The following is a 27,678-nucleotide window of genomic DNA, read 5'->3' as shown; positions in this document are numbered from 1 at the left end:
AATACAACTAGAATTGCCGCTTCACGGTCGTACGTCTCTCCGCCAAGGTGCAGGAAATATTGTCACAATCTCCCCTTCCTGAGTTACAGCATTGAATAATGGCCACAAGTGTTTTTGCAGAGCATTATGATGTCACAGTGAAGTTGTCCTTTGACCATTTGGATATAAAATGTCATCACCTCATCATTTTGTCCTATTAGACATTTGTGTTAAATTGTGTCATAAATAGGATATGAATTTGTCGGTTAAGGCAACACCTTGTTTTGTGAGGTCACAGTGACCTTGACCGTTGATCACCAAAATCTAATCAGTTCATTCTTGAGTCCAAGTGAATGCTTGTGCCAAATTTGAAGAAATTCCCTGAAGGCATTACTGAGATATTGTGTTCATGAGAATGGTGCCGAAGGACAACCTAAAAACATAATACCTCTGGTCCTGGCTGTTGCCGGCGCAGAGGCATAAAAACAACACAGGTGTTATGCCTCAACTTCCCCTTGCTCTGACTGAAGATGAGTCCTGTGTAATCACCTACGCTGAGAGGCTATTGCTGGGAATTACCCACAAAGTGTCAACATCTATTCTGTAGGCGTAGGTCATCATTACACAAGCTGCCATTTTTGCCCACAGGGAGAAACATCCGGTATCATCAGCAGAATTATCATTGTATCGCCACACAACTGCTGCACGTGCTCAAGTGATCTTGCCAACAATGGCAATCTAAGCCCGGAAGGGGGGGTGTCAGGTAGATAAAAGACACACACACACACACGCACACGCACGCACACACACACACGGTGAAAGTACTCACACACAAAGACACACGAGGTCAGTCACAGAAACTTGTCTGGGGGGAGGGGCTGTGTGCACACCTTTGATGCACCACTGTACTTTCCACTCTTACTCAGCCTCAGAGACCCCTCCCCTCCTTTAATTTCTTCCATGTTTCCTCCTGTCTCACTTTGTGTTTCATCTTTAACTCTGATGAGAGCCTTTAAAAACACTTATTGTACAATGTTTCCATGTATCCATGGGAGTTTTGAACATTTTGTTCTATGTGGCAGCCCAAACTGAAACAAAGGCATGTTTCACACATTGTAACAACTTCTTTGTTGCATTGAGATCTTTTAATTTTCTTGTCTTTAAAATGAAGAAAGAGAGAAATGAAAACTTTGTTGGCTGAGCTGTCAGGGGAGCAGTCCAATTAAATGTGTTTTTTTTTCTTTTTACTCTCATATACATATGAAAGGCCAGTTCAGTTTAAGCTACACAGAACGTCCCTGCTATGACTGAGGGGTGAGTCACAGTGTCTTTATATATGTGTGTATGTGAAGTCTTTTCTTTCATCTGGGGTGGTCTGCTGAGGGTCTGACGCGGTGGCAACAAGAGCTCGCTCGCTGATGACCTGTGCTAACAGGCTGGTACTGACTGATACAGTCATTACCACACAGACAGACACTTTCTCGTGCATGCACCACACTGGGTGCACGGAGAGCTCTTCTGAGACATGAGGTACTCACGCTGCCCCACACACACACACACACACACCTCTTTGTCTGGCAGCGAACAATAGACTGCAGTGAGGCCTTAAGATGCTCATATGGCTGCAGCATCAGTCACAACAGTGCACATTCCCCTAAACCACATCACCATGTCAGCGTTGTGTTTACACCACAACAGCACTAAATAAGCCCCTTCTTAAGTGCAACCAAATCTGTCCTTCAACAAGAATCGCTCAATCCCTCTAGTGTTTTATGGGATTTCTCCTGTGTAAGGTATTCTGGAGCGTGGCAGAAAGTGAGAATTGGATACGGAGAGAACGTGACAAAGGTCATGAGAAACAAATGCTTGGTATACACCTCATCTCATTAGAGATGTCCTGTCTGGATGTTAAGAGAGATGAGATGGGTGACATCTTGCTACAAATGCCAAGCGCTGGGATGTTTGAGCCACTGAAACATCAACTACAAGTCTTAGAAATTAAATATGACAGTGCATAACATGAATTAACAATAATTTGTAGTTGTAGGAACGCAGAGGTACGCCATCATAAGAATTGTTTTGTTGACTGATCTCACTCAAAGTTCATCAACATTCAAAACTTTCATTTCTATATGAAACATCTTTGGCAAATGTCTTATCAGCAAAAGACAATGAGTTAATTCAGCTCCAGCCGCAGGAACGCTCAAGACAGCAGGTCGCACAATAGAGAGGTCTGGTGGGGCCTCTTGAATATTCAAACTTTATTTCTTACTAGAAATCTGCGACAAGATAATTCACCGCAGCGTGGCTAGCTTTTGTATCTGAACCACTGCACGACAATTTAAACAATACCCTGGAGTGTACGTGTTCATTACACAACCGAGCGAGGGGCATTCCATGAAGGATTGAGGGTATGAATAGATGTGAATGGTGACAGATTCATTTGTATGCTGGCTGGCTGGCTGGCTGGCTGGCTGGCTGGCTGGCTGGCTGGCTGGCAATCAAGAGCCACTCCAGAGTTGGGATCAATGAGGGAGAGGGAGGCTAGGACTTGGTTACCATTCAGTGTGCCATGGTGTTGTCTCTGAACAAATACACACTCACATGCATGCACGCACACACAAACACGCAAACGGAGGGAGCTCAGTAAGGAGTCTCTCTTTTCATACAGATCTTTTGTCTCTCTGTAATGTCTGGTATGTCGGGATACAGGGTTTGCTCAATGACCTGATTTCTATGGGGCTGCCGAGGCACCGGCTTGTGTGCATGTGTGCGCGCGCGCGTGTGTGCGTGTATGTGTGCGCGTGATCATCTGCCTGCGAGCCCTTCCTCTGGATAAGACACAGGACTTAGCCAGGCAGACAGACACAGACTGAGACTGATTCATCCAATAAGAGGGCAGGAAACACATAGAGAGACACACACACAGAAAGCCTCGCATGAAGTAAACAAAAAGGCCTCGAGTTCCCATAACGGGAAGACGGACATAATTGGATAAGGAAATATTCGAGCCTGCACAATAATTGCAGCCCAAGACGCAGTTAATGCAATAGACGATTGTTTTATAGATTTACCAGTTGCAGGATATTTCAAAACAATTATCCATCCGATGTTTATTTAAACCAACAATCTTTAAGATTCTGATGGTGGAGAAAAAGACTCAGTAAGCTTGATTCCTGCTGTGTAATAAATACAAGAAAAAGAGAAAGGGACGCCATGTTGTCTTAAAAACCTTTCAGAAAACCTACCTTGTCTCTGTATGAAGATCCTGAGGAGTGGATGAGCTGTTGACACCGCCTTGCAGAAGTTGTCGTCGTTGTTGATTGGCAGCAGGTCTCCGTGGACGTCAGCGTAGCCAATCATCACCTCCATGTTGGCGATGCGGTGAATGTGCAGAATGAGTTTGTAGAACTCCTCAAACTTGCCGGGCTTGACCCGGTCCACAGAGAACCGGCGGAACTCTGCCCCATACTGGAGAGAAAAACGAGATCAAAAGACGAGAAGAGGACATTAAGGGCACGGTCGGTATGACAGCCAAACAGGAAAGAGGAAACCGGGATGTCCGACCTCGCGCATTTATCTAAACCATCTCACTGGCTTACATAAAACTAACAGGGTGGAAGTCCGCTGAGCTCTGTCAGTTATTGCCATGACCTTTATGTAAAATATGACGCAGGTGAAGTATCTTCTGCCAAAGCATTGTCATTTTCAAAACATTCACATTACACTCACAGACATGGATATAAACAGCAGCAAAAATTATTGATGGCATAGCAAATGGATTCGGATTATGAAAGACTTTTAAATCAGTGTGTTTTATAGCCAAGGTGGGCTTCCTCGACTAAAACACCTCCGCTAACATCATAAAAACACTTTTCATCATCAAATGGAGCATTAATCTTTTTGCCAAGGGGTAAGATGAGAAGATGAATAGCACTTTCATGTGTGCACAGTAACTGTGAGTGAACCAGCAGCTGATTGGTTTAAATTTGCACAAAAAAAATTGCAAACAGCGAGGGAAGCAGTTAGCATGGCTCTGTCCGAAGATGACAAATTCTTTCTACCAGCACCTCTAAAGCTCATTAATCAACACATTGAAATATCTTGTTTGTTAGAAGGTGAACACACATATTTCCCAAAAAGCCACAACAATGAGTGATCTGGGGGGCTCTTCCGCCTCAGCTGAATGATTTCCTGGGGGAAACCCTGCAGCTTTGTGTTACACTGCAAGATCACATCATTGCAAAAACAAATTTCAGTTGCACATTACTTGTAACTTTAACCACAAACAGAGCAGGAAAAGGGGGGGAGGGGCTTGTTGTACAATAGAACAATACAGGTAGATGAGTAAGCTGTCTTAGCATAAATAAACGGCAGTGGCAGGTGAGCTGTGCCTCCCACCCACCATTTACACACAACAGTGCAGACCTGAATAATTGTGCCGCAGCTTTCCCGGCTGGACCACCGAAGCACCAATGAGAGCTTCGGCTGAGGGTCATGGTGGGGTCGTCATGTGAGTCAAAGACAAGCAGTGGATGAGTGGAGGTGAGATATGGCCGATGCAAAAAAAAGAAAAAAAGAAAAAAAAAGCTCACAGCACACAAACACACAACGGCTGCAGCACCGGTGTCTGAATCACAGTGGTAATTTGTAGGCTAAAGATGCTGCTTGTTACTGTAATCATCAGCTCACAGCGGAGGGAAGCTGACAGCAGAGGAGAAGAGTGGAGAGATGATCTGAGGGGAGGGAGGGAGTGGAAAAGTGCTGACAGAGTAGCAGAGGAGAGTAGCAGAATACTGACTGGGAGGAGAGAAGAAGAGTGGGGGATACATTAAGCAGCTCTGTAATTAGAAGATGACATATGAATTCAAGAGGGGGCATGTTAGGGGACTAGGGGGATTCCAGGCTGGTGTGTAGTTACTGTACGCAATGGAGGCATTTACTGTTCTGTATAAACCTGCATTTCGAAAATGTGGCACCCAACTTGGATCCCAGCTTCTAAAACTCTACCTACATTCGAGGACGACACAAGAAGCAGACGAACAGGTTTGTCAGTGTTCAACAGGTGTACTTAACATTTCAGAAAGTGAAACCTAAACATTAATGAACTGTAATTAACAAAGTAAGAATTTTCATCGTGTTACACTTCACCTGACCAAATAATAATTATACATGTGCGTATCAGTAAACTGAGACACTGAATCTGAATGTTCTCTTGCCACTTCACATAGCGATCAGTCTGAACAATCTGTTTTCAGGAGGCAGAACTTGGCCCTCAGGTATGAGCAAGTCTGAACACGGGCTGATTAATCACAGGCTTCAAAACTGAACCCAAACCTAAGAATACATCACTACAAAGGTGACATCACCCGTCCTACTGGCCTATCAGAGCAAAGTGATGTCAACAGGTTGAAACATGTCGGGAGACTGTAAACTCTGACACAGTCGAGAAAATGGAAGATAACTGACATCTGTATTTCACCAGCATTGATTTTTGTCCTTGCGTAACGCTCTGTGTATCAGGGACAACTCATCTTAAAAAAAAAAAATTAAAAAAATCACACACAAGTTATCTGCATTTCAGAAGACAAATAAATGAATAAATATAAAACACCATCAGTAAAGTGAACGACAAAAGATTTGCTGATGCATTTTTTCAAAAATAAAAAGTATTTGAAAATCTGGGGTGCTCTTAGTACTGGTCCAAATCAATGTAAATCCCACCCATCCCCCAACACCCCTATGCACTCTCTCTGTCTCTGATAAGAGCTTTAAGTGAGTGAAACCAGCTCCATGGCTGAGGCTCCGGGACAGGCAGCCAGACACCTCCAGTGTTATCCCTGATAAGCTTATCATTGGAACAGTTTCCCCTGAGAAAAGCAGACGTAGACCAACGAGAACCAGTCGCATGACATGCACCAGACTCAAACGTGCTGACAACAGCTCTGAATTTCTCCCATAACTACTGTTCAGCTCTTTTTCTTTTCAGTTTTCTTCAAATGGTTATTTTCCCTCTCATTTAACATTACTCTTGATCAATCGATTAATCATTTGATCTATAGAAAGAGAATAGTAAAAAAAATATCCATCACGAGTTCCTAGAGCTCAAGGTGACGTCTTAAAATATCTTGTTTTATCCAAACAACAGCTCAAAACCCAAAGATATTCAGCTTAGAATCATACATGAGTAGAAAATAGCATATATTTACACTCAAGAAGCCGCAACCAGAGAATGACTCAAACGATAAATTGATTATGAAATAATTGCTTTTTACTTTTCTGTCAAACAACTTATGTGAAGCTGGCGTTAATTAGTTTGTTTTTATAACTGGATTGGAGTTGCAGTCTCAAGCAGTCATCAGCTAATCATCTGAAAAAAGTGCAGCTCAAGAAGTAAGAGGAACTGTTAGAGTTCAAAGTGGGATCTGAAATTGTCTTCTAGTTTTCCATTAGCAAGTCCTTCTCTTCAAAACGCCACGACAAGCTGGTCACAACAAAACCAGAGGAAACAGCAAATGACTTACTAAGAGTGATGAGCTATTCATGATCCAAAAAGGGAAACGTGTGACGTTATAGGACAGTGAGTCAGCTCTGCAATGATGGATGCAAAGAGGCTGTTAAACCTGTCCGTTCTCACCGAGCAGCTCCAGGCCTCGTCAGTCCCACCCACAAACAACCTCCTGTAGCTACAAGGTGACCACTCCTGTCTCTGTGGAGCAAACATGTAAGTGACCCTGCCTCAGAACAAAAACACTGATGACTGATCATCAATGTGTCATCTTAAATGACGTATCAAAGAGTGATGTATTAAAGATCATTTGTATGAGCATCCTGGGATACGATGCCCTACCACCTACCATCACCAACCATCAGTGTGTCCGTTATCCCTCTCACAAGCATTCCCAGGTCACTGACCCACCACCACCACACTGAAACTGAGCAGCCAAAACTAAAAGTGACTATTGCAACACTTGCCCATCTCAATCTGGCATGTCATCTGTGACTCAGGGAGCTCATAATTTTTACATATGTGCAGACACATTCATGTGTAAATGCATGTCTACAAATACCACTACAGGTTGTCATCACGTTAATGGAATCTAGTGAAAAATGTTGCTTACAAGAAACCCTTTAGAGGCTTTGGCAAAATCATTATATCACTGTTATTGTGATGAGGATTGGACACAGTGTCATGTGTTTATCTGTTATGATTTTCACCATACCCACATTACCCTTGTTAATACTTAGGTAAGTTGACCATCATACACCAAACTATTACAAACAACTTTTCTCAGATTTAAGACAGACATTCAGCTCAGCTAAACATCCGGGACTCGAATGTGATTCTACTATATCTAATGAAATTTGACAAGATCCAAGTGCTGTCTGTTCAAATTTTATATAAAACTGGTGGTCTCCATTACATAAGCCTGACACTGTAGTGATTTACTTGCTGTTTAACTTGGTTTATGCAGCTGTTACACTGTCAGTCTCTCACAAACTACCCTAAACAACATGTAGGCTGAAACTATGTAGCGCAAAACCCGCAGTGAATGCGACTATTGTTACAAACACACCATATTTAACAGATAAAATCTTGTTATTGTAACAAATGGTCAAAGCTAGGTTTATCTAAAACAATGTCAAACCCGTTTTTCCCCCAGCAGCTTCGTGACAGAGAGGGAAAGAGCCAAATCAGCACAATCTGCATTCTGTCGGAAGTAAGAAGAAAATAATCACTGCAAATTACACAAACATCCACAAACTGCTGCGTTCACATCCCGTTTCAACAACTGGATACGTGCTTTGTCGCTCAAGAGGGTAAAATATGTGTCGTTAGTTGCAGACAGTTTGTCCGACCAACTCCAAGCTCCGTTACGGGATGACCATGTGAACTCTTTTTATTTTCTCCCCAAATCCACATTTAGATCCGATAGTCAACTGTTTCCACCCCTCGACACTCACCTTGCTTTTCACTTCCACGGCGTTACAATCCACATTTCGCAGAGGTTGCGACTTATTAAAGCTCCGATTCATTTTTGCGGTTGCAGTTTAAAAAAAAAAAAAAATCAGCCGCCTTTGCCCACAGAAAGAGGGGCTCTGGTCCCGGGGTTTCTGCCGTAAAATCCTTTTGCTCCGCTTCTAGTAGACAAGTTTGTGTTCTTCTTTAGTTTAATTCACCTCCTGGAGTTTATCAACGTGCTCGTCCAGACGAGAGGGAGGACTTTACTGGAGAATAAGAGGTGAGCAGCTCGCCGCGTTGACTTAGGAGAGTGAGTTAAGTTTTGAAATGACATCAGCCCTCCTAAAAAAATGGGATCTTATGATGCCTTCACGTGTTGCCCGTAATCCCCAACACCCTACTTTTGGACCTCGTAGTAGCCTAATTGTCCTAAGAGTTGACTAATACGCTTATTAAAGACACAATGCACGAGAAGGAACAGACATCTCTTAGTCACACACACATTAGATTAGATAACTACAAGTAATGTATCTCAGTATTTAAGAAGAATACATTCAGGAAATCATCACAAATCAGGTACGTTTCATTGAACACCTTTTGATGAATATGGAGCGCAAAATTTAAAATTCCTTATATTTTCCAAGGCAGGTCTATTAATCAATAATAACCAAAATTCACATTTCTCCAGCCCTATCCATAATTTATTTATCTATTGGTCTTTTTTTTGGTCGTTTTTGACACTTTACTAAAACATTAACCATTTCTGACAGCGCCTGAAGGTAGCACCACGCGCACTAGTCCTCCAGTGCACCAGAGGACGCATTTCTTAACACAATTACACCGATCAGCCACACTGATGACAGGTGAGGTGAACAACATTGATTATCTCGTTACTATGGCACCACCAGGTATCAGGTGAACAGTCAGTTCTTGAAGTTCACGTGTTGGACGCAGCGACTTTAACAAGAACCAAACTGTGCTTGACCAGCCAGATGCATCTGCCTGAGACGGCATGTCCTGTGGGGTGTTCTTAGTACTGGTCCAAGGAAGGTCCCAAGGGCTCATTGATGCGCGTGGGGAGCGAAGGTTTAGCTCATTACTGTTCAAACAAGGCAAGAAAACTGACACTTTAAATTCACACGCAACGAGACCCAATACTAGTGATAAAATTAGGTTTTTCCTCTTCCCCTGCGTAGCCTACCATGCATATACTTGTATGAATCCATATGATGTAATGGTAACAGCGAATCATCTTTATATCTACTAACATCATCATCATCTATCACTAACCGCACAATTTAACAGACAGGCCAGGTGGCTACAAAATAAAACTTTATTGTGTTCATAGTACAATCAACAAACTGATTTTATTTGTTTATGCACATAATAACTGTCTTGACTTTACTGTGCCATATACAGTATCTAAATAACTAACCCTAACCTGAACAATTGTCACTAAAACACTTCCTTACTTATAGGTGTTATAACATGAATTCCTTTGAGGCCTATTGATATTTCTCACTGTTTCTGTCCCGTGGATCCCCCAAACTGTAACCAACACCCACAGTGTAAAGCTCTGTGATGAGTGTATCTGACTGCTGTCCTGCTTTACAACATTCCTGGGCCCCTGAAGCTGCCTGTACACAACAGCTGCAGATAACATTGCCCCCCACGAACTGCAACTACTGCTTGTTTACTCACTACAGGAATGTGTTGACTGGTTACAAACCCTCTATAGGTATATGCTGTAAGAGGCTTTCATTGTGGCTATACCAGTGTTTTCCCATGTGATTTGATGTAACGCGAGTTTTGGTTATACATTTGTGCTTGTTTTATTGAACAGAAATTGGGTTTAAATGTGCTGTTGTTTTATTTTAACATTTCCTGTAGTTTAGTAATAATGTGCAAGTTGGATGCGATTGTATGATTCTAATAGTTTATCATGTGGGGAACATTTTTCAGCCTTTTCATTAATAGACTGAAAGCAGCATGATTAGCGGATACATAAATAATTTACAAAGGTTGTGTTTTCATCTGTTAAACTTGTTATTATTGCTCACTAATATGGCAAATCAGAAGGCCTCAGCAGTCACTTATTCAAAACGTATTGCTTTAATACATGAGGTTCATCATTTTGGACATGACATCAGTCAGTGATTTGGGATAACAATGATCTAAGTAATGTGAAGTAAATGTACTGAAGCTAATATATTGTATGTAACATTGCCTATAGTGCGAAGTAAGTAAGAGGAATTAGGTAAACAAGCTTATAGCACCAACCTTCGGCCTGCATGTGGTACTGCATGAATCCACTAAGATTCCACTTTAACAGTGCTATGAAAAAGCCTGGACATTTGCACATTATATATAATTTTGTTTTTTTCACAGTATTTTTCACAATTATTTCATTGCACTGTTATAAGTATTTTTACACAGTTAAAGGAACAATATTTTACTTGCAAAAATTGCTGATCAGTCAGTTAGATAAAACTGAACGTACACTTGTGGGCAGGTTTCCTCGCCCGAGTGTCCAGTGTGCGATGCCATGTTGCAGTGAACTCAGTGTGGGCTTATGTGGGATACGTTTCATACCCTTACTGGAAGGGAGAAGGAGGGGTTATGACCATGACTGCCCTTGCTTGAAAAAACAAATTAAACCAAACTTCACTTTCCTCATGGGCTTTCTCTAATACAAGCATTCTTGCTGAGATTGGGGGCAGGCAACACACAGATGCAAACATTTTACAGCAGAAAGGTGGAAAGCTTTATTTAGTAACTTGTGTAATCAAGCAGGGATTAGTGAGAAATATTTGATCAAAACTTCTCACTGTGCCGCGAAGACCTCCCTGAGGTTCTAGCCACAAATTTGATTGCCATTTAAATTGGACGTGATTGTTCCTTCGAGCCAAGAACGTCTGGTAAACAAACAAAATCTCAAATAATCCTATTTGAAAATACACAGAAATATCAGCTTTGGTTTCAACCTTCCTCTGAGTCCTCACAGTCAACGGGAGTCATGCTTTTGTTCCCAGGATTTATATAACATGTAATGTGGACATGACAGAGAGTCCTATGGTCTTCGGTTCCATATAACACATAATGGGAACCTGAAAAATATGTTTTTAAGATGTATTCAGACCCTGGGAACATAGGACCCTGGAACACTGATACCCTCCGAAACACAGCATTGCAGGGAAAACAAATACAGATTTAATCATCAGATCAGAACATCAGATAAAATACAACACTCATGAACAAAATCACATCAAAGCTAACCGTAAATTCAAAACTCCATACAGGAGTAATCGAAAGTCAGTAGTGCAGAGTCAGAATCAGCCAGGGGCCAGGTCTAATTAGATTTTGGATGAACAAAGTCCAGGCAACCATTCATTCATTCAGTACGACTGTAAATCTTTTCTAATTGTTTTAAAACATGACACAAGAGACTTCAGCTGCAGCCTCAGTGTTATATCACTTTGCAATGATAGCAGACTGAGCTCAGTACATCACTGCTCGTAATACATCCAACATGCAGTACATGTGTCGTCTAAATCATACCCTACTGTCTGTCTCCTCAAAGCCAAAAAGAAAATTGCTATGACATTACACACAATAGTGTAGCCTGTAGGTATTGTTAAATACGTGTGAGACAGTTTGGAACTTACAAAGCGTGAGACTCAATGAAGTTGTCCCAGATCCATTTTGTAGGATGAATCTCACCTGTCTCTTTTCCCTTTAAAGAGTAGTCCCACATGTGACCAGCAGAGGTCAGCACATACCCACACAAAGCTTGTACTTCAGGTCTCAAAGTAGAGCTGACACAACAATTACAAAGCATGTTTGTTTTGTTTTTTTGCTTTCAACCTAAAATTGTCTGAATAATATGTGAAGTGGACATGCAGCAAACAGATTTTGTATGCATGACTGCAAGATGAATGCACAATAGTATTCCCACTCAGCCCAAAATAGAACTTGGACTTTTCACCAAAAATCAAGACTTAGCATTTAACAGCACATACAAAAAAGAATTCAGACGGAGAAAATCTTTCCCTTTAGTGTGAAAAGATGGGAAGGAAGATGATGATCATAATCAAATATTATGATCTGGAACATCTAAAGATATTCTTCAAAGTGTGGGGCCTACTGAAATTTAGTGGTAAGAGTGGTTTAATAATTAAACCCTTTCATATGCATCACGAATGTGCCCTCCGCTTTTAAATAAGTACTGATCCTATATCGGTGGGAATATGAATGAGTGAATACATGACCGGAAATCATTAATGCTGTAATGAAAGACAAAGACACGGCAACGACAAGGCAAGAGCTGAGAACTGGGGGAAAAAAAGAAATAAAGAATTGATGGAAGACAGAGAAAAAACGTTTCAAGCAAATGAATCAGTGTAAAAAAAAAAAACAGAAGTGAAAGAAAGAATAAATGTCGAAAGAAGAGAGTAAGGAGGAAAGGAAAGTAAAAAAATAAGAGAGGCTGAGTGAATCATTGCATTCATACAGGAACTCTCACTTTCCCCTCCTCATAAGATGTGTGTGTGTTGCGGAGCATGGCAGACAGTCACTCTATACCCAGAACTCACAGCAGTGTGTGGTTTTAATCCAGCTCCATATGTCTGAATTCAGGTGGTCCTTCGGTGGAAATGTGAGAGGAGAAGATTACAGTGAGATGAAGAGATACTCGTGGTAATCCATCCTCTGTGCAGAGACAGAGAAACATCAGGAGCTGGTTATAGGCAGTATTTAGACGGCAACAATGCCAGCCTAAAGTCAGAGAGACCGACAGAAAGGCCCCCAATTCAACCCTCCGCTCTGTTCTGCTCCACTCACTCTCTGATTAAAGAGAAAGGAGGACACGCACACACACACACACACAGAAATACTGCTTTCACGTGCATCTCCGGGTGATCTCAGCATTCAGGTCGTATTGAACAGACACTGTGGTTGTGTTGTAACGTAAACAGAGCTGCAGCCTTTCCTCCTGATCACACTGAGTCATGACACACCATCAGAGTCTCCAGCCGTGCCCTCTGACTCGCCTACTCAGTGGACAAAATGAAATGCAGGCACAGTGCACGTTGCAAAATGGAAAAGTAATCTTTTTCTGTTTCCATCACTCTGGCTTTCTTTCCCGCTGTGGAGCACTCAAAAGTATATATGTCTGAGTGCTAGACAGAGAGAGGGAGTAGAAAAGAAAAAAAAAGAGGTAGAAGAGGATGGTGAGAGTCTGTGGAGGAGGCAAAAAGATAGGCAGTGAAATGAACACATGCAGTGTTGTTGGCAGAAGCTTTCTACAAGGCTGTCACCTCTGTTAAAGGGGCAACTTCAGTAAGTAGTGCTGGCCACACATCTGCTGCTGTCAGATTTTTAAAGGAAAATAAATATCTTTACATCTTATGCTGGTGACAGCTACATTATAGTACCGGACCTTAGTGCAGAAAATGATACCGTGGATCATACTGCACACAGCAGTTTCTTTAAATTCTTCACAGAATTCGATTTGCAGAATCCTTTTCTGTCTTCAAAAGCTGCTTGAAGACCTGCCTCTTCCAACATTCATTCTCTGGCTCTTAAAAAAAGAGAAATTTCAATTTCAATGCACTTATGTCTTACTTCATGCACCTGCAACCTTGTGGCACTTGTGTCAAGTGGAATTTGAAGCTGAGTGATGCGGCACCACTGTAAAGCTTCTTCTTGATCTTCCCTGGCTTGGTTCATACCCTCTGTTCCTTTCTTAGGACAGAAGTGCCTGCTAAATTAAAAGAACATGTAAATGTAAAAAAAGTGGGTCAACATCTTTGTTTGCTACCATACTGTGTTTTAAATCCTATTTTACTGTAAAGCATTCTCCAGTGAGATAAACTTTCTTGTGCCACTGTCCAAATCTGGTGTGCCTCAAGGTTCCATTTTAGGGCCACTATTTTCTTTTTACAGAATATGCATGCTCTAGGGGACATTATTTGCAAATGCAATATTAATTTACATTTCTATGCAGATGACATTCAGCTATATGTACCAATACCAACTGGTGACACTAGCAGTTTAGTTGTCCTTCATTGATAACATTAAGGACTAGATATTCAAACCTTTTAGGCAACATTTCAACAGTTTTAGGCAAATACATATCAGAAATTAAGAAATCATTTTTATTTGACCCTCCCCACTCCATCAATCTGTTCCATAATAACTTTGGCAGTCTGACAATCATTGTAAAACCTGTAGCTTGAAACCTAGAAATGCTTTTTGACTATTTTCTCAGTTTTGGTGCTTAGCTAAAAGGTTGTACAGAGAACCCGCAATGGATTTTTACCAATTCAAGTAAGCACAAACACATCACCCATAACTTGCCCTTCCCATTCACTGGCAAGTGGCTACTTCATTTTGAATTTCATCTTACTCAATTCATTCAAGGCAAAACCTCTGGTCTGGCCTAACATTTGTGAACTTCTTAGCCATTATGAACCACTTCCCAAACTGAAGTCCTCTGACAAGGGTCCCCTGGCTGCTCCTTGATCCAAAAGCCATTGCTGTCAAGACTCCACTGCTTTGAAATGCCTTGTCAAAAGAACTCATGCGTGTTACATCTATGTCAACTTTCATGTCTCTTCTCAAGACATATTTCTCCAGACAAGCTTTTTAATAGGTGTGCAGCCTCCATTTTCACAATTTTCCTTTCTGTGTTTTTATCACTTTTCCCTCGGATGCTGAGGTTTTTTGAGGGGGGGGTGTCCTTGTTCGCTTTAGTTGGGAAGCACACATGCAAGAACGCGCGCGCGCGCGCGCGCACACACACACACACACACACACACACACACACACACACACACGCACATGCAGGTAAGCACACCAAAATGCACATACCCTCTTGATTGACCTGCCACCTGAGTGTGCCACTGTCATGCTGATAGCTTCACACGGATATGAGTGCAGGCACACACATACACAGGGCTGTGAAATCTCCACTGCCTTTACTCATTACCTCAATTTTTTTTTGCCACGCGCACACACTTGCACACACCCACATACGTTTCGCACAATGCCACCTCTTACACATTGCCGCCTGCTTAGTTTCAGTCCCGCATAGACGTCCCCCTCTCGTCCACACTGTGTGATTTGTGGAATCTTTTGATGTGTAAAGTGGCTACGACCTGCAGCTTGATCTGGACTTTGTCACGGTTTCTGGAGTCAGCAAAGTCTACAGGCCAGTGGAAGAAATGAGAATGTGTGAGGGCACTTCCACACTAGCAATTTAGTCCAAATCCAGCAACAGTTCACTCATAAATGTGGTCATGTGAAACCTTTTTTTGACACCTGTATGATGTGGTGTGAGAATCTACTTTGCTGTCATCAGGCAGTTTTCTCTCTTTAGTAGCAATCATCCTCAGGTAGTAGGTATCCCATTGGCTTCCTGAAAACCTAGATGTCTTCACAAAGAATATAAATGCACAGTAGTCTGCCTGATTCAGCAATAGTTCTATCTGCTCCCTTGTTGATGCACAAACACCTCCATCATCCTCCAACACACTCGTCCTCCTTTCCCTTCCTGTGACGCTGTGCAATGTGGTTCATTTCTTCTCCCTCCAGTATGAAAACATCAGCCATCTGGTCGAGGGGTGAAAGGTCAAATCTCAGGCTGGTAATGAGGATGGCGTCGCTAGGGGGATGTAGGAGGGGAGGGTGTGTGTGTGTGTGTGTGTGTGTGTGTATGTGTGTGTGAGTGGGTGCGTGTTTGTGTGTGTGTCTATGCGCGCAAGCCTGGCTGAGCATGTCTGCTTCCTGAGTGAGCATTAAACATTAACGAGTGCGCTCTGTGAGTCTGGAGAGAGGACAGAAGATGTGAGTAGAGGGAAAGAGACACTGCATGGACAAAGTCACTTCACAGAGAGGAGAGGGAGGAGAGAAAATGTGCAGGTAGATCCGTGAATGCACGAACACAACACACACACACACACACACACACACACGCACACACGCACACACACAAATGCACAGAAAGACAGACTGCTTGTGGATACACTCTTCCTTTTCAGTCACTCTCTCCTCAAAAAGCTTTCCCTCTTGTTTATTGACTCAGCCTTCCAACATTCAGTACATCAATAGCTCTGGTCGATGAGAAAGAAAAAAGGCACAGAGGCTACTGCTGTGACGGAGATGTGTGTGTGTGTGTGTGTGTGTGTGTGTGTGTGTGTGTGTGTGTGTGTGTGTGTGTGTACCTGAATGTGCCTGCATGTTCATCAACCTTTCCCTCTACCCAAGCCATTTAATCCAACACATCCCATAATTTGTTTCAGTTATCTTCCACCATGACTTTTATCATTTCCTCTGCATTTCTACTGGGGGTAACTATAACGTGCAGGTCTGTAAAAAGGTAAGATGTAAGATAATAATAACAGGTTTCCTTTTCCCCACTGCTGCCTAATTGGCTGGAAATCACAATGGGCCAGCAGTGAGACTCAACAGTGGAGTCAGGTACAGTGAGCTCATAGGTAAACTGAGTTATACTCACTTCCTTTTATGCTCTTTAGAGACTATTCCTGTGTGTGTGTGTGTGTGTGTATGTGTGTGTGTGTGTGTGTGTGTGTGTGTGTGTGTGTGTGTGTGTGTGTGTCAGTGTGTGTGTGTCGGCGTAGTTGCCATGGAGATGCAAAAGTAATGGAATACCCATGTCCTCAGTGGTAAACCCACCTCTCGCTCTATACCAGTAACCTTTGGGTGTGATGTTTTAGTCTCTGTCCCAGACCACAGAGCAGTTTAATCATATAATAACCCTAATAAATGTACAGCAGCGGGTCCCTACATACATTACACGTTAGTGCAAATATTGATACATGTGTGTGTTACAGTAATAGAAAATTTACACAAAGAGAATAGAAAGTCACTGGAATTACAGTATATACTGTACTATACAGTCAATTCTATAGCATATATACAGTTGTGCAGCAGGTCAATGTACACAAGACCATTTTTGGCTGTTCTTGGAACAGAAGTCTCAGTTGAAGCTGAAGTTTAAGTTTACAAGTCACATTTTTCAGGTGTTTTTCTGCAATAACATACATATTCAGGCACATTTAAATGGATTTGCACAAGGTAAAATGAACCATTTCTCATGAATTAATGTTAATGTCTGTTTTCACCCTTTCATCATTTTTTCAGATGATCCAGTCATTTAGTCAGAAGTGTATCTCATCCACACTCTTAATCCTCAACTTCATTTGAAAAATTCAAATTATGGATTTGGACAGGGACTTTTCTCAAGTCAGGATTGGGTTAGCACTAAATTTTCTAATCAAAGTTATAAAATCTAAATCTGGATAAAGGGGTGAAGTTTGGGTTTAGGAGTGAGTGGTGGGGCAAGCAAGTGGCTGACACAGCTGTCAGTCAATTAGAGTGCCCCCCAAACTTCTATTGGGCTTAATATCTTCCTAATGAAACAATGGTTTGAAAACGTGAATGTAGATGTATACACTTTGTATTTCTACAGTAAAGTTGGGAATTTCCCTTTATTTCAGCACATTTGGAGTTTTTGGCCACTAGAAGAATGTCAAAATTTACTCCAACTCTTTGGCCACTGGGATTCTTATTTGATAGACCCTGACCTCTGCATTCCTCATTGACAATTTCAAATGAAGTGGAATTAAACCGACCGTATGTCAAGCTCTGTTTTATGTCTTACGTCCTATATACTAACTATATACTATATACTATAACTAAATGACAGGTTAAATACATTGTTCTCATATTTATCTTCTTTAGACAGATCTTGTTTGGAAATACACTTGTTGAAATTCAGATTCTGGGTATGGACATTACTCTGGCCACAGCAGCTGAAATGTTTTTTTGTCCTGAACAGCAGTGAGTCAGAGCACCATTCAGAGACGCACCAGTGTTTAATGTTTTGCCTTCAATGTCCCTTTGGTATTTTTAGGTATAAAATATCAGAGAGGAGAGGGGCTGGACTGGAACATTAGTGTGTATGATGTGTGTAGTGTATTGATTATTTATCTCTTAAAAGTGCAAGCATGAATCTTTCACTCAAGGGAAAACTGGGGAGACTTTATGTTTCTTCTGTGCCTTGAAGCCTGGATATGTACAATTTGTCTTTCTGGATACTTTGGACGGCCAGGGGAAATTAAAGATATAATTCACAACATATTCACAGAACATGTTCTGGTAGACTCTTGTTTTTACTGTATATAAGCCTGGAGGACAGTCTAGTCTGGTGAATCATTTCTGTCTTTAGACAAACATCTCATACCCTCTGACTGTGTGTGTGTGTGGGTGTGTGTGTGTGAGCGCACATATACATACCCGCTTTTCTTTAGTATTTATATCCAGAAAACAATCAGATGTGTAACTCAGCTGGTAGCTATTACTGGTATAATTATCAACATCACCAACTACTATTATTTAACATAAGGGTGTTAATGTTATTTGAGGTGGATTCAGGCTCTGGTGCAGGTGATTACAGGGCATCGGGGTGCAGTCTTGTCTAAACTCACTGTCATTTAGCCTTTAAATTTCAAGAAGGGATGATGTTATTGCAGTATCAGCAGGCCACATCTTCCACACCATGTAGACTGTTACCGCTTTGCAGACTCAAGGGGGCGCTGAATGTCACAAGCAGGCCAGGCTGATGGTGAGATGGGAACATGTGTTGCACCAGTGACAAAGGCCTCTGCGGAGTGTGGCTCACGCTTTCTTACATTTAAACCATATTCAGGAAAAACTGTTGCGTGCCTTGTAACTTCACATCTCCGGCCAGAACTGGCAGCTTTAATCCATTATTTTCTATTTGGCTCTGGGCTGGCGTAACAGTGTGTCCTTTTAACTATTCTGGCCTGATTTAACCTCAAATTTCCAAACCGACACTGACATGAAACCGTACCTCTGGATACTTTGTTTAAATTTGAATTTCTGTTCTATGTTCATATCTGCAAATGAATACAAGTCAGAGCAATAAATAAAAGATGGGGAAAAATAAGCTTTCTCAAAACTATCACAAAGTGCTTCACAGAAAGCAGAAAATCAAATTTTAATTACAAGAATAGAATCAACAATGCAGGATATCTGTATGAAAATCCAAGAGGAATAGTCTATAAAACAAAATGAAGTTATCTAACAGAAAAGTAAACGTATACAGTGTGTGCTACAGAGTTGAAAATGAAATTCACCATGCATAGGTGATTTTAATTGAAATCATGTCAGTGCAGCATGGTTTGTCAGCGCTGTGAAACAGTGTGAAACATGTTTGCAGCATGAAGGTTCCTGTCACTCGGCGAGAAGATCCCAACCCGGACATGGAGACAGAGACAGTCAGATGCAGACACAGTGTCTCGGCCTGTCCTCCTCCCTACACTAGTAGTAAAGAGTGTTTATGTGAGCAGTCTGCAGCGTGAGTGCGTCCCACACGGCTCCTTGATTGAAAGAAAACAACATCAATCTAGCACAGGCCCCAAGGCCTTTAAATAACTGGCAGGCTATTTAGATCAGAGATCCCATTCCCTCCCTGCTGCTGCTGCTGCTGCTGCTGCTGCTGCTGACTTTGGACACACACATACAGTGACACACACAAAACCGCACTCAAGCACACACATTTTGTTTGCTCACAGATAAATTCATTAATATATGAACATATAGACAAAACAGATCTGTCTCTCTCTCTGCTGCTCCTTCACCATTTATACCTCGATCGCCCCTCATCATCTTCTCCTCCAGTCCCTCCTCCACACTTCCCCCCTTCCCAAGTGTATTGTGGTCATTTTCATTCATCGCCCCCATGATGCTAAAGTGTCAAGGTTAGAGTGTGCCAGTTCTCACACATGCACACGTGCACACACACATGCGCGCACACACGCACACACACACACACACACACACACACACACACACACACACACACACACACACACACACACACACACACATGAATACAGGAATTAGTCAAGCGTGCATATTCCTTCTTCTCCCTTTCTTTGCCTCTCTCGCTCCTCTGCTGCCCCCTCTCTTTGTTGGCAGGGGCCTTTGGTGTGTGTGTGTGTGTGTTGGGGGGGGGGGTTTGTGTGTGTGAGGGAGGGAGGGAAAGAGGGAAAGAGTTTAAGGGGTGAGGAGTTGCAGGCAGTAGGAGGGGGGTTATCAGAGGTGTGGGCTGGGGTTTAACTGGGTTTGGGGGTGTTATGTTGTGCTGATGTTTATATGTATTACTTGATCTGAACTGAGTAAACTGAATAACTCCCTGAGCAATCAACTCATTCACCACAGTTTTTTTTTCTTTTTATTTTACTTCCTTTTTTAGAAGGCTACTCTGAGATGAAAACGTGAGAATTACGTCTGACAAAACTGCAAGCACAAAATGAAAGTCCTTGCTTGTAGTTTTTCTCCAAATGTGTGAATGCAGCACTTTGGAAATGATGAATAGTTTTTTTTAAAAGAGAAGTGAAGGGAATGCAGAGAAGGGGAGTGGAAGAAAGGATGCATGTGAGGTTGAGGTTTTCGCAACTCCATCATTTATGGCTGGTTAATATTTATTTCTTGTTCGTATAGAAGCGTCACACTACACAATATACTGATGTAAGAGGTGTGAGAGTTAAAAAAAGGGGTGTTAAATGTGTGATTGTCAGAGGAAGTGATCAGCACACGCACGATGGCCTGCAGTTACAGCATGAATGTTTCCTCATCTTTCATTGAACCCTCACAGCGGAGGACAACACAATCTAAATATGTCATTTTTACCCCCTCTTTACCCCTACCCCATCTTTACATCCTCCCCTAAACTCCCCCATCCTTCTAAGAAAGAACCACCCCCTCTTACCCCGGTGTGGCCGCTCCCCCCAACCCTAAAGCAGTGCCCCCTGAGAACAGAGGTAAACATGCCCCCACCCCACCCCACCCCTCCTCCCTGTTCCCCTCACCTCACTCCCTGCACCTCCTCCTCTTTCTCTGCTGGTTTGCCAACGGGGCTGCTTTCTCCACTTTTTGTTTGGCATTACGAAACATCAAACTCAGGGCACACTTTGAAGATGCTGCAGAAAAAAAAAAAAAAAAGGCAAGGCAATGATGAAGATCAATTTGTAAGGTTAGGGGAACATCTGCGCATGCTTTCTATGTATTTACAACTAGAAGTCATTTGGCTGATGGTTTGCCTCACCGCCTAGCAACTGAAGTGTACATCCAGCTCTTAGTCTCCTTAAAAAAAAATAAAATAAAAATAATCACAGAAAAATGTACGTAAAGGAATGGATATGATATTTGAATGGTGCCAGTCTTGCTGAACTAAAGAAAAGAATGAATAATAATCGCTGACAGGAAAATGAATAAATCAAATGTTAAAGCAGGGTCAATAGGTGTGTCTTTGAAACAGTGACTTGCATCATTTAAATCTATCTATCATACATTCAGTCCGGTTATCTTTTACTGGCGAGACCGTGAATGCCAAATCTGTTCCTATTTTTTCTTTTTTTTTAAATAGCTGATATGTTTACTGTATGTTCACTCGATGTTGGAGAAGAGATTGTGTAGGAGGGAAAAGGGAACGTGGGAGAGACGAGCGAAGAGGAAGGAGAACTGCTGTTGAGGCTATGTTAGTGTGTGTGAGTGTGTGTGTGTTGTTTTCTTCTCTGTAGTGCAATTAATACTCATACCTAGAAGTAGAAAAAGAAAAGAAATTGTTAAATGAGTTGTACCACGATTACAACACAAGTAAAAAAAAAGAAAAAAAAAAAGAATCAAATCGAATTGCGGTTTTATTTTTCAAAAACTCATTTACATTTTCAGCCGTTCAGAAGTCATGAGCTCATCTACTTCTCTGAGAAAAGAGGAACAAATTCTCTGTGCACGGGTTTCTAACTGATTTGCAACTTATCCATCTACCAGGCCCCCCCCCCCCCACACACACACACACACCCTCCCCCGCCTCCTCTACACCCCCACCTTCCCACCACCACCACCTTCACTGCAGATGTGGAGATGGATGAGGCTTCATCGTGCATCTCTGTCACTCGGCAATGCAGTCCGCTGGGTCACCTGGTAAAGCAGCCCATATGGTAGGAGGTTTTGATAACCCACGCACACACACACACACACACACACACACACACACACACACACACACACACACACACACACACACACACACACACACGTATGTACATGTGCATGCACATACTGGGCAAGTGAAGGGGAGAGGCTGCAGACTCTGCAGAAAATGCCTCCTCCTCCTTTCTTTTTTTTTTTAAACGAAACATGATGCAGACCAGTCCCCACCTCCTCCTACACACACATTTAAACACACACACACACACACACACACACACACACACACACACACACACACACACACACACACACTTATGAGGTGTCGCTGGTTGAAGACAGACAAGGCAGGTCTGCTTAGGATTAGTTCACAACAACCCTATAGCCCTGTCCCAACAGTCTGGACTTGGCTTCCTTGTCTTACTATCTTTCTTCCACACCTGTTCTAGTACTGATTTCTACAGTAGCTCTCTCAATACTTAGCTATTATATTTCCTTTGAACCCCCATTTTTATTTCATGTGTGGATATTTTGTGGCAGCAGATACACAACAGGGATTCAGAGCATTAGAATTTAACACTTATCTGCTGCTGAGAAGTTACAGGAGCCTGGTGAGAACGCTATGTGCCCTTCAAAGGTCCCTGCAGGCTGAATTTATTTGCTTCAGAGCCTCCAGGAAACAATCTCCATTGTTCTAAAGGTTTCCCTCCTGAAAGGCTCTGGGGGTACGTTACCTCATAAAAGAGACTGTTAATGTACTCTGACCTGGGGTGGGATTATTATTTTGACAATCTCTTGGCACACGGGGAGGATTCGGCTCAGTGTACGGCCTGCCTTGCCGGATCATTCAGAGCAGGTTGGACAAGGTGCCATCGAAACACAGATGTGCGATCAGCTATCAAAGAAAGCTAACTAGGTGTTTTGGCTGAGCTTGTGACACACCACATGAGCGGCGGAACGGTGGAAATGAAACAAAGGAAATATGTACAAAGGCAGCCTGACGGTTTTGCACACGCACACATAAATAGCTACAGAATGTGTACATGCTCAGAATCACGCAGACAACGGTTTTTCTCAAGTCTGTTGTGTCTGAGTCCACTCTTGTTATAAAGGTGTTCACTGAAAGAAGTTCTTCTGAGGTACAGAGCAGACCAAAGCAAATAAAATGTGAAAATGGGTCACTTGTAGTGATGAATCTGCGAAGAAGAATCAACCAAACCTTCAGCCCCTCTCGACTTTATATTGAATTTCAGCTCATTGTTTAGCTGTAGAGCATCAACTTTACTGATAGCTCATAGTGTTGATCTATTTTCAGTGAAAAGGCTGTAAAAACCCACTGTCCACAACCTGCTCAGCACCAAATATGACCAAATATGAGGCATACAGTTAGTGACCTGTTGGTGAACAAAGTGGAGAACTAAGCAGCCAGATATTTCCCACAGGAGTTGGTAGAGACCAAAAACAAAGCTAAAAGAAGAGTGAATATTGGATTTACATTCACCAGGTGGCCATGACACATGACTCAGAAAGAACGGTAATGTCGCTCTCTAACTGCTAAATGTGTAAATAAGCAACTGTTTGTCCACCACGTTAACGCAAACGATGAGGATATGAGAGTTCGCAGGGTGTTTCTGCTTCCTCCATGTGGCCAAAAATATCAGTATCAGCTGTTTTTTTTTTTCTTTTGAAAAATCTTTGTAATTAGTTTTGCAGTGACATTCTTCACTGCACACTTTGAAAACAGGATCAAATAGTAGGAGTGATCCATTCTGTTTGAAACATTCATTTGTAACCTTGATTGTGTTTCTGCCAAGTCATGCACTGGTAAACAAACTCTTTCAGGCATAATTTCTTCTACAAACAAAAAAAAAAACCAAAGATTAAATTGAGAACTCCAGACCTGGAAAAAAGTTATGCACGTCTTAATATCTTCCTGTTTGGACGCTCTTATATCAGGCACAAATCCTGGTCAAAGCCAATATAGAAATTAGGTAATATATAACTTATGTAACACATCCTGCTTTTAATTGCTCACTAGAAGTTCAGAATTGATATTAAGCTTTTACTCATCACCTGCAAAGCAGTTGATTGTCTGGCTGGGCCCAGTGTATTTGCCAGGGTGCACCATTTGGTTTGTGGAAGATTTAAATGCCTGCTTAAAACAAATCAAACAAACAAATAAAGTGATATACAACACACAATGTTATATGCATTTCTATTTATGTATGTGTTTACAGCTTTGTAATTAAAAATACGATAAAACAACATTTTTTAAATCTAGTTTTTCATTTTGACATGAATTGCCCGTGCCACAAAGTGTATTGTATTTCACTTCATGTCATTGTTTTATTTTATTTTTTCCTGTGGGCATTTTAGTGAAAGCTCCTGAATTTTAGAACAGTCTGCCACTCTCAGTGGGCTCAGCCAATCAGTTTCTACCTTTAAATATCTCCTTTGTAAAAGTGCTTTTTTTTTACTAATTACTCTTTTTGTTAGGGTTTTCTTAATTTAATATACGCCCTCTAGGCTGATGTTGTACAAAGACGCAATAGACAGTAAATGAAGATATTATCATCATCATTATTAATAAAATCAAAACATCAAATTGAAAAGATTTCTAACTGCATGCAAACATGAGGGTGTTATAGAAAGAAATAAAATAAGCCACCAAGAAATATTTTCAATCTATGATTTGGAAACGTCAATTAGTTCTCACCATGTGTGGTTTGTGCTTCTGCATGTTTGTGTTTAGCTCAAGTACCTGATCTCACACTGCTTCGTGTAGCTTCTGGTGCACCTTGCCACATATACATGCATACACACATACACTCATGGTGGCCCTTGAGGAAGTGGTTGAAGGCTTTCTGGTTTCACATATCTTATTCAGTTTGTGTGTGTGTGTGTGTGTGTGTGTGTGTGTGTGTGTGTGTGTGTGTGTGTGTGTGTGTGTGTGTGTGTGTGTGTGTGTGTGTGTGTGTGTCTGTGTGTGTGTGTGTGTGTGTGTGTGTGTGTCTGTGTGTGTGCGTGCGAGTGCATGGCAGGGATTAAGAGAGGCCCTGCTCAAGGTAAAAAGACAGACGTGGTCACTTCTTCCTTTGTCTCTCTCTCTCTTCTGTTCTCTTTCTCTCTCCACTTCACAATCTTTTCCTCCCGTCCTCTCTCCTTTCTCTCCATCTCTCTCCCCGGTGGCACAGTGATGGATGGCAGACTGCAGGGGTGAAGGTGGAGGAGTGTGTGATCAACAGCCAGGCCTCTGTGTGTGTGTGTGTGTGTGTGTGTGTGTGTGTGTGTGTGTGTGTGTGTCCGTGTGAAGTTCTCTCCAGGAATGGTTGTGTACGCAGGTAAGCAGTGTGTGGTGTGAAGGCTGTAATGATGAAATGAGTCACTAATCACAGTGATTAGCGTGTTGATGAGGGGGAGGCAGCGACTGGTCTGGGATGGTGCTGCTTTCAAACACAAGCACACACATGGACAAAAGCACACAGACGAAACACACAAGAAGCTCTACCCACTGAAGTGCAAACACACACTGGTTAAATATGCACAGACAAGTGTATGTCCTCTATAGATTTAACCATCTAGACACACACATGTGCACACACACACACATGTGCTTGCATAAAATTAATTCATTGAGCTCATTTAATGGTCTGTGGGCTTTATGCTCTCACGTGTCACCATCACTTACAATGGAAATAAAACCTGAGCACATTACACTTCAATTAGCCGTTTAATACGTCCCATTAAATGACTCCTATTTCAACTGGTATATGATAACAGTTTGAAAAGTGATATTGGATTTTATGGGCTATCCTCAGTAAATCTATAAGTTAACGGGGGCTAAGGTGGCTGGTCTGAATGTGACGAAATTGAGCAGCAATGATGTGACTTTAAGGGGGAGAACCACGGGTTATCTCGAACAGATTAAGTGTTGGCGAACAGCTAAACAGAAAAAGCTGCATTAAGGAGTTCCTGGATAAAGTCACGTTTACCAAGGACATGAATGAAAACAAATTGGGTGGCTTAAAAGCAATGCAAATAATCATTTACTCATTAACTGTCAATAATTGTATTTAAGTACAATTTTCAAGTATTTGGATTTTACTCACGTGTTTCCATTTCTTATTTCTTACTCATTGACATAACCAGTAACTTTAGATTAACATTTACACAAAAACAACATTGAACATTCGCCAATATACTATGACAAAACAAGATGCATTGTGGTACACAAACTATCTCTGCCCTCTGATCATACGTGTAAACAGACATCATAAAGTCAGATGACAGGCTGTTTGGACTCTTATAGTCACCACTTTACAATATGTTCACACAGAGCTTGGGGAAACTGGATTTACACATGAGGCTCTTTATAAATGAAATGAGTTACAAAAAGTTTTTAAAGTAAAATCACTATGTATTGTGAAGGCAACTTGTAATGTAGAATCATTGTATTCTGTATGTAGCTAGTGTGTTGTTGTGAAATTCTGTTTTGTCTGTGCTTACACTCATGAAGTACTATGTTTATTCTTGCACATCTTGATCTCAGTGAGACTCCCTGTAAACATTTGCTCCACCTCAACAGCTACAACATAAACAAAATTGCTTGCATTAGATCAGTAGTAAAACAAGATTGTTCAGGAGGACTTTTATTTTGTATATTTCAGTACATTTTGCAGATAATACCTCTAAGGCCTACTTGAATAAAAGCAAGTGAATATAATACTTACATAAGTCTTATATACTAACTTGAATACAAACTATGAATATAAGGTTTCCCTGCAGCCACTGAAGTCCTTGATTTTCATGCATTACAAGTATGTACTGGTTCATAAACTCTTATGGGAACCTTTCTGTCGCCTTTTCTACTGTTAGACATGTTTTTCAGACAACTTGTAAAATGCATGTAAACACCTTCATCTTCCACAGGCTGCACCTTACATCCTGTGTGTATGTGTGTGTGATCACACAGGGGAATATATGTCAAACCACTGCGGTGTGTTACTCACACCTTGAACACACATGTTTCTTTGCAGATGCACAAGCGCACACGCGCTTGTGCACAAGACACACAAGCGCTCGTGCAGCCATGTAAGCAGCATGCAAAACAAGCCCAGCCGCCAGCAGCACCGCGATGAGGCCTCACTGTTCAACAAGGCACAAACACTCCTTTCAAACGCCAAGCAGAAAATAAGCAGCTATGAAGACACACGCCTCTGCCAAAACACTGACTCTGGTTTGCTCCCTGCTTGTTAAACTGATATCTGGATCTTAGAAGCCAAACAAATGAGAACCATGTCCTAAAAAAAGTGTGCATTGCTGAACAATGATCAGTGTAATTCTTCATGTCTATCTGTTTGAAAACCAGCATCCGGCTCAATTTATCATTCCCACTGTGTGTGTAGATGCAGGTTTGTGTGTTAATGCTTGATTTTACATTTGTGCATGTCTCTGCTGGTGATTTGTCATGCACCTAAAAGCCTTTATGTATATCTGTGTGTACTGTTGTGTGTGTGTGTGTGTGTGTGTGTGTGTGTGTGTGTGTGTGTGTGTGTGTGTGTGTGTGTGCAGTCTATGGCACACTAAACAAAACAGCAGTAAGGAAACTGTGATCAATCGATGATCGCCTGCAGGCTATATTTATTAACATTTCCATCTTAGTGTAAATGTTCTAGCCTATATTCTCAAGGCTACACACA

At 41.7% G+C, this 27,678-nt stretch overlaps 1 protein-coding gene across 1 annotated transcript in view; it reads right to left on the bottom strand.

Annotated features, from left to right (window-relative positions):
* LOC111223265 (partitioning defective 6 homolog gamma-like) overlaps positions 1 to 8,238 on the bottom strand; it is a 32,150-nt gene extending 23,912 nt beyond the window's left edge. The window contains exons 1-2 of the mRNA XM_022747343.1: positions 7,945 to 8,238; positions 3,228 to 3,450 (exon numbers count right to left, since the gene is read on the bottom strand). Coding sequence (XP_022603064.1) covers positions 3,228 to 3,450; positions 7,945 to 8,016 — 295 coding nt within the window. The 5' untranslated portion in view covers positions 8,017 to 8,238. The remainder of the gene's footprint in view (positions 1 to 3,227; positions 3,451 to 7,944) is intronic.
* Between the last annotated feature and the right edge of the window lie 19,440 nt (positions 8,239 to 27,678).

This window comes from Seriola dumerili, unplaced genomic scaffold (genome assembly GCF_002260705.1).
Source record: "Seriola dumerili isolate Sdu_G_001 unplaced genomic scaffold, Sdu_1.0 BDQW01000110.1, whole genome shotgun sequence".
Taxonomy (NCBI): domain Eukaryota; kingdom Metazoa; phylum Chordata; class Actinopteri; order Carangiformes; family Carangidae; genus Seriola; species Seriola dumerili.
Note: the sequence above shows the minus strand (reverse complement) of the source record. Positions and strands in the feature narration are given on the sequence as shown.